We start from the raw sequence: 7616 nt of genomic DNA on the forward strand, positions 1-7616 counted from the left end.
GGCGTGTTCAGGTTGCATGGACATATTTCGAAGGAAAATAAAATATAGTAGACATTGAACGTATATATTAACTTAACTTAAAACATTAAAGTTATAAATTAAGTTTATTTTTTACTAAATTAGTAAATATAAAAAAGTAATTAATTTGATTTATTACTGGGTAGAACTTGAGTAGAAAAACTTGTTTGTGTGTAGAGCCTAAGAAACATACCAATAAGTAAAATCTAACTCGTTAGCTGTACGTGATTAATGTTTTTAAAGTGGAGCTAAAGTGTTATTTGAAGTGTTGTGTTCACGATATTTTAATTTAAATATTATATGAAAAGTTCTTTGTTTTGTTTTTAACATGCAAATGTTTTGCATGTTTTGGATAAAATTTTAAGTTTCATTTATGCTTTCAAGTTTTATGTTTATACCACTGGTAATGCTTGTATCTTTCCAAAATTTGCCCCAAAACTTAACGAAAAAAATTAATTTACGTATTGCAAGGGTGTTATTTCTTCATGGAAAATTAACGTTTTTTATGATACTGGTTTGTGAGGCAGCAATTGTAAATACTGATCAAGATATCAAAACTCCCATATCAGATAATGATAAACCTGGAATTTTGTGGTGGACTGGACGTCTGTTTCCACATTTTGAAGAAGATGAGAAAATCATATCTTGTCCTAAAGGACAGTGTCTGTCTACAAAACTGAGAAATAAAAAAGATGATGCTAGTACTCGAGGTTTTATATTTTATGGAACAGATTTGGAAATTGAAGACATGCCACTTCCTCGGAAAAGTTACCATCAGTGGGCATTAATGCATGAAGAATCACCAATGAATAACTTTTTGTTTTCTCACAATATTGCAATTAGTTTATTTAACTACACTGCTACTTTCAGAAGAGAATCAGACTATCCTTTAACAACTCAATTTATTCCATCTATTAGTTATTTAACAGAAAGAAAACCCATACCTTTGTCTGTGAAAAACCAGCTGCGGAAAAATGGACTGTCTGCTGTTCTGTATGTGCAGTCACATTGTGGGGTTGCTTCAGATAGGGATCGGTATGTAAAAGAATTATCACAATACATCAGTATTGATTCATATGGTACTTGTCTTCAAAATAAGGAGTTACCCACTTCTCTTGCTGACTCAGAAATGTTTGAAAATGAAGAGTTTTATAAGTTTATTTCCAAGTACAAATTTCATTTAGCTTTTGAAAATGCAATATGTGATGACTACATGACTGAAAAGCTCTTCAGGCCACTTCATGTTGGTTCTGTTCCTATTTATAAAGGATCTCATAAAGTGAAAGATTGGATTCCATCAGACCCATCTGTGATAGTTGTAGATGATTTTGAGAGCCCTGCAGAGTTAGCGAAGTTCATCCAGTATCTGGATGAAAATGATGAAGAATACTCAAGGTATCTGAAATTCAAAAGTAGCGAAGGTGTAACAAATAAGTTACTTCTGGAGGTACTTTTTCATCGACCATGGGGTGTTAATGATCCTGATAAAATAGATTTTATTGAAGGTTTTGAATGTTTTGTGTGTGATAAAGTGTTAGAACACCTTCACTTTGAAAAGAAAAAAATAAATAATAATACAACAGAAGCTCTCCTACCAAAGATGGGCTCGAAAGATCATATGGGTTGCCCTCAACCTCATGTATCTCTGGGTACAGATAGCAATTTACCAGCCACTGATGAGTAAGTAAAAAATATATATTGTAACTTGTATAGTATCTCGTTATTTTTTGATTATGAGTTTCAATCTATGTTCAGGTGGTAATTATTGTGTATTTACACAGGTAAATATAATAAAAAATCATTGACTGCAGATGTTTTACCTGGAACTGGAAGTTTAAGCCTATTCATTTCATTGCCAACTTCCTGCTTTTAACACCATAATAGTGTTTGGTTATTCACGTTATTACACTCATGAATTATATTAGGTGATAGATACACTTCTAAGTTGTTATTTATCTCCCATTTATATTATTTTTCATTAGTTTATTAAGTCATAACTTATGAAAATCAAATAAGGGTACAAAGCTGATAGCTTACACTCACAAGTCTCAGCTTCTACTGCCTTAAATTTCTTAAAGTAGAAATAAAATCACCCTAACATTTCTACTAATTAAACTCCCAACCTCCACCCTCACAGAAAGATATTAGATAGAACTATTTAAGGGTAACTGCCTTCCCACAACTGGCTATAGACAGTGAAAGACAGTAAGAGCTGATATGTTGTGGGTGTAAGCACTCATCTTCATATACTTACTTGATTTTCCATGACAGCTGACTAGTTTAACATCAGCATTTGGATTTTGTCTGATAGATGAGATATCCCCCAACAGATTTTGGTGCTATTACCACAGACATTATCTGCTATGACAAAATAAGAATAAAACGCCCAAGTTCAGCCATAATTCAAATATTTATCAAGCCTTCCCTTAAACTCTCTTAAATTAATTGCATCCATCACATCTGAAGGCAATCTATTCCAAAGGCCAACCACCCTGTCAAATATAGCTGTCTTAGCTGAGGATGACTCCTGCCAAAATTTATATTTATGTCTTACCATTCTCACCATTAAATATGAGAACAATGATGCATCAACACTATTAATTCCCTTAATACTCTTAAAGACATAAATCAGATCCCTCTAACTCTTCTTTTTTTTAAAGGTTATCATCCTAGTAGCCCTTCTCTGAACCATTTCTGTTCATCCCAGGTATTAATGTGGTAGCCCTCTTCTAAACTATTTCCGATGATTCAATGTCTTTTCTAAGGTAAGGAGCCCAAGACTGAACAGAGTACTCCAAATGTGGCCTAATCAATTACCTATACAATGACATTATTATTTCTTTAGATTTTTTATTCAGTATTTCAGTAGATAGGAAAATGTTTTTTGACATGCTTGTTTTCTAAAGTAGCACAAAAAGTTAATGACTTTTTTGATAAGTTATAAGTATTAAAAAGAACAACTTATGATCATACTAAACCATAGATAACATCAGCTTATTTCTATAACTAAAATGATCATTTAGGAGCTATTACATGATTCCCATCCAAATAAGAAAACAATCTCAAATCTAGCCCTGATTATTTAAATATTTATTGAAATTTCTCTTAAAGTTCCTTAAATTTACTACATCCACCATATCCAAAGGCCAACCACTCTGTTGAAAAAGTAAAGCTGTCTTAGCTGAAAATGACTCCTACCCCGTTGTTTTACCATTCCTATCACAAACTTAACTAATCATTCTCTTTAATGTAAGTAATGAAAAGGAAAGACACAAGCATTGAACTCCACCACTAGTAACATAGGTCCAGTTTGAGTGGACTGTATTAATAACATTTTGTTTCTATCATCCAACCATTCTATAGTCAAATTTACAAGTGTTTTCCCAACCCCTAGCAATAGCAATGTCACTTTCTTGGCAAATCTTTTGTGTGATGCATTATCAAAAGTTTTTCAAAAGCAGTGGTTAGATACCCAGCAGCTATGATCACCTCTCACTTGACATAGAGAATGAGTACTAGTAATTTACAAGACTGATTTGTCTTTAAGCTCAATGAAATAATCTGAATAAAACTTTGCATTGGCAAAATAAATATTAGTAATCATTCTTGTTTCGTGTCGATCGGCATGTGTGTGTGTGTGTGTTACAAGCTGCTGGGAATGATCCTCGAAATAATAGATCCCCGGCATTCCACAATGTTATGGTCATGAATACTGATAAGCTTCCAAAATGATAAGTTGTGTTATTATCATTATTGTTGTTGTATCTCATCAGTATTAAAATTTTTTAGACAGCTGGGTATTAACTACTTGAAAGATTGTTCCTGGCTGTCAGGTATCTAGCCACTGCATTTTTTAAAATCTGTGTACCATTCCACATCGTGTATCATCCTGAAAATTTTTTACTGATTAGTATGGGAAAATTTCCTTTTAATATAGCCTAGTTGATTTTCTTTTATGATACCATATTTCATTAAATGATTTTGCAAACCTACTTTTATCAGAGTACACATTTTTTTTCCCTCTGCATGTTCTATCTTTTCAGGGTAAATCTTATTCACTCCCCTTTCAGGATAGGAGTATCACTAGCAACTCTACAATTGTAGGTCTTGCCCACTGTTTGACTAACCAAAAGAGAAAGAGGCATCGTATCTGATCTTTAATATCCTCCAAATCTTTGGAAAAAGCATTTCTACTCTGTTGCCTTATCTATCCTTAATCTTTCTTTTTACCACCAAGGGAGTAATATCTACATGATTCAGGTCAATTCTGATAATCCTATAGAATGCTCAAGGTCAGGAATATTGCTAACACCTTTTATTGTCAATTGATGGATGAATCCTTTTCAAAGCATGTTTAGTTTTGAATACTGGGAATAGACTTAAAAAGCTGTCATAAAATAAATTGTTTTAACTTTTGTTTGTATTTTGTTGGTCTGTTCCACACACACACACACACACAACAAAAAAATATTGATTTTAATATGTAACACAATTGTTGTTTTTTTTTTCTTGACTCAGTTAGAATTGGACATTTAAATTGCATGTATTTTGTTACAAAAAAAATCTATGGAAGTCAAACAAAAGTTTATAAAGAATGACAAAGATGAAGAGGATGCAAATATTAGGCTAAGTTATTTGAGTAGTTTACTTTATATATAGGTATCCTACTGAAAATGTTTATAAAATTTTTTTTAATATACTTATACTAAGTGACTTATTTTATACTTTTTTTAGGTGGAAACAGTATTATTGGGTTGATAGTTTCTGGTATGCTTATGATCTTGGTAGAGCATTAGATGCAATGATTCGCAATGGAGAGAACAGTTCATCTCACATTCACACATATGCTATGAAAATGAGGTACCGGCATTAGTCTTCAGAACCAGTTGGAGTGCAAGTGGTATTGCAGCTCATATGTTGTATGTAGAGCTAGGTGATTAATTTGATTAGTTGATATAATTGATTACCTATGAGCATCAATAAAATTGATTAGTGTCCCATAAAATAATCTGTTAAGTAAAATTATGATTAAATAAATTAATATCACAAAAATAATAACTGGTTATTGCATTTGCAATTAATCCAGCTATCTAGTAATTGAAATTGCAGTTAAATCAATTATCACAAAAATAATCAAATAATCAAAATTAGTGTTTTTGATTATTACAGTTATCCAGTAACCAAAATTATGTTTAAGTTGATCAATGCCACAAAAATACTCAACTAACCAAATGTAGGATTTCCATTTATTACTATTTTTAATTATTCCAACTGTCCAATGATTGAAATATTATCATTGTGCTTGTTTGTAGTGAAACACAGAAGTATACAATGGATAATTTGTGCTGTGCCAACTGTGGGCAACCAAATCTGATTTTTAGCATTATAACTTGTTATTTTTTTGTCACCTTTCAACAAACTAAAACAAAACACTGCTACAACCAGGGTTGAACAAAAACAACAACAGAAATCCAAAATAAAACTTTCAAACAATTGGAATACAAATTTAATCACTTACAAGAAAACAGTTACTGAATCCATGCTTGGCCAGAACTTCATACAAGTGTTAGTTAACATTAGAACATGAAAATATTTTGTTATTAATTTCAATAAATATAGGAATTAAGAAAAAGAAACACAAAAAGGAAAAACCTTATTCCAAACATATACCACTTCCAAGATCAATAACAGTATTGAGCAACAATCAGTTTTAATTCATTCTAACTATATCTTGTGAACTAATTCGTTTTAATATCAAGAAAGGATTTTTATTTAGTAGTTAGACCACGAGGCTACATCTCATGTGACTAACTAATTTACATAATCTTTCACAACATTAATATCTGTATGTTACTGCTAGGTGGAACTTGTGTCAGTTTCATGGTACACACATACTCAAATTGAATATGCTGTAGCTAGAAAGTGAGTTAGCACTTTAATATAACTAAAAATTGGTAGTTGAACTAAATAATAGAAGGAATAATAAAATTAAGGGTAAACAAGACCATAACAAAAATAGATTTTGCTATCTCACACTCCATTCCAGAAAATATAGCAGGCTTTATGTGAATCCCCTGTCTTGCAACTTTCAAAAAAAGGTGAACACTATTTTTTGCATACAGATGCCTCAGATGTTAGTTCTGTGTCAGAAGGGTGTCATAGCATATGCTAGTAGAATACTGAACTCTGGAGAAAGAAACTGTACAACTACTGATTTAGAATGTTTAGCTGTAGTCTGGGCTGCAGAAGGAATAATAAATGAACAGTTAACAAAACTGTAACAAAATAAAAATAGAATTTGCTATCTCACAACCTCACTTAAGAACAAATTTTTTTATAGCCACTTCATGAGAATAATTGATTAGTTGAATATAGTTGATAAAAGAGCCCAGTGATTAATTGTAACGTGTTCCACAAATTTCCCAGCTTTAGTTGTGTGGTAAGATGCTCACATATGTTACCCTGAAAGTTAAATTTGGGTATTTTTTGATGGATCAAATATTTTTGTGCTATCTAAACTTTTTTTTATTATTTACTTAAAAGTTTTCAGTTATTTCTGGATAAGACAACAATCTTATTGATTAGTCACTTAACTGGAAATCATGCTGTCTATATTTTCATTTTTGATGACTCAAGAGTTGTTACACAAAAGAGCACTAAACTTAGTGCATTGTCTTTCACATGCTTATCGATCCCTGAAACAGTATTAAGAAGTAAATTCAAGTAAAAATTAAAATGTAATAAAGGTATAAAATGTTTCCAAAATTAAGATACTTTATGGTAAAATATCTTGGCTGAGTACTTGATGAATAAAAAATAACAAAGGTATAGTAAATTTAACACAATTATTTACTTTCAACTTTTTGTGCAGTAACATTTACTGCATAAATACTAAAGGTTAAAGTCTGGAATTATAGTTTAGTACTTTTAGGGGTAACTTATCCATTAAATCCAAGCCACTGTTAAAAATAGAGACTCAATAAAAAATGACTACCAACTCAAGTTTGCATTCATACTTCATTGTGATTGCTTTATATAAAGTTTCAGCTTCAAACTACTAAACCGATAATGTTACTAATATAAATAATATTTTATGTTCATGGGATAAGACTGTTTTCGAAACTTTAAATAGCGGCACCCCTAACTCAGCAAAGTTTCTGTTGTGCCCCTCACAATGAAATAATTTTTGCATGTGAAAGCAGCAAAATCAACATTTTCTTTACCTGTTTTTATAAATTGTTTGAAATGAAGAAATGCTTGTAAGGAATGAGTAAATGTGAAAGCAAGAAAAAAAATTTTGAGAGAAAAGTGATAGTTTTGTTAGATTATAGTAATCTCCAAGTCTTCTGTTTGTTTTTGTCATTATTTTTGGGTTCTCCCGCCAAAAGGCCATAATATAACAGTGTTTTGGGACAACATGGGACCTATTGGTCCATCTCGGCCATTCCATCCTCTAAACTAAATTCAAATAATAATAAAAAAAATCTTAAAAGCCAGCCCTTATCATTCATATACTTGTCAAGCTTTTTCTTATACTCACTTAAATTTACTGCCTCTACAATATCTGAAGGCAACCCATTCCAAATGCCAACCATCTC

The 7616-nt window shown here is 31.4% G+C and overlaps 1 protein-coding gene across 1 annotated transcript; it reads left to right on the top strand.

Annotated features, from left to right (window-relative positions):
• Positions 1-9: 9 nt before the first annotated feature.
• On the top strand, positions 10-7491 carry LOC111086344 (alpha-(1,3)-fucosyltransferase 11-like). Its single transcript, XM_022388794.1, has 2 exons — positions 10-1698; positions 4753-7491. Exons 1-2 carry the CDS (start codon positions 392-394, stop codon positions 4889-4891), a joined length of 1446 nt encoding a protein of 481 aa, XP_022244502.1. The 5' UTR covers positions 10-391; the 3' UTR covers positions 4892-7491.
• Positions 7492-7616: the final 125 nt, after the last annotated feature.

This window comes from Limulus polyphemus, unplaced genomic scaffold (assembly GCF_000517525.1).
Source record: "Limulus polyphemus unplaced genomic scaffold, Limulus_polyphemus-2.1.2 Scaffold1026, whole genome shotgun sequence".
NCBI classification, from domain to species: Eukaryota; Metazoa; Arthropoda; class Merostomata; order Xiphosura; family Limulidae; genus Limulus; species Limulus polyphemus.

Excerpts from the sequence above, each read along its gene's own strand:
- LOC111086344 (XM_022388794.1), top strand. The coding sequence starts at position 392 with ATGCTTTCAAGTTTTATGTTTATACCACTGGTAATGCTTGTATCTTTC. Across the intron at positions 1,699-4,752 it reads AATTTACCAGCCACTGATGA|GTGGAAACAGTATTATTGGG; the intron begins GTAAGTAAAAAA and ends TACTTTTTTTAG.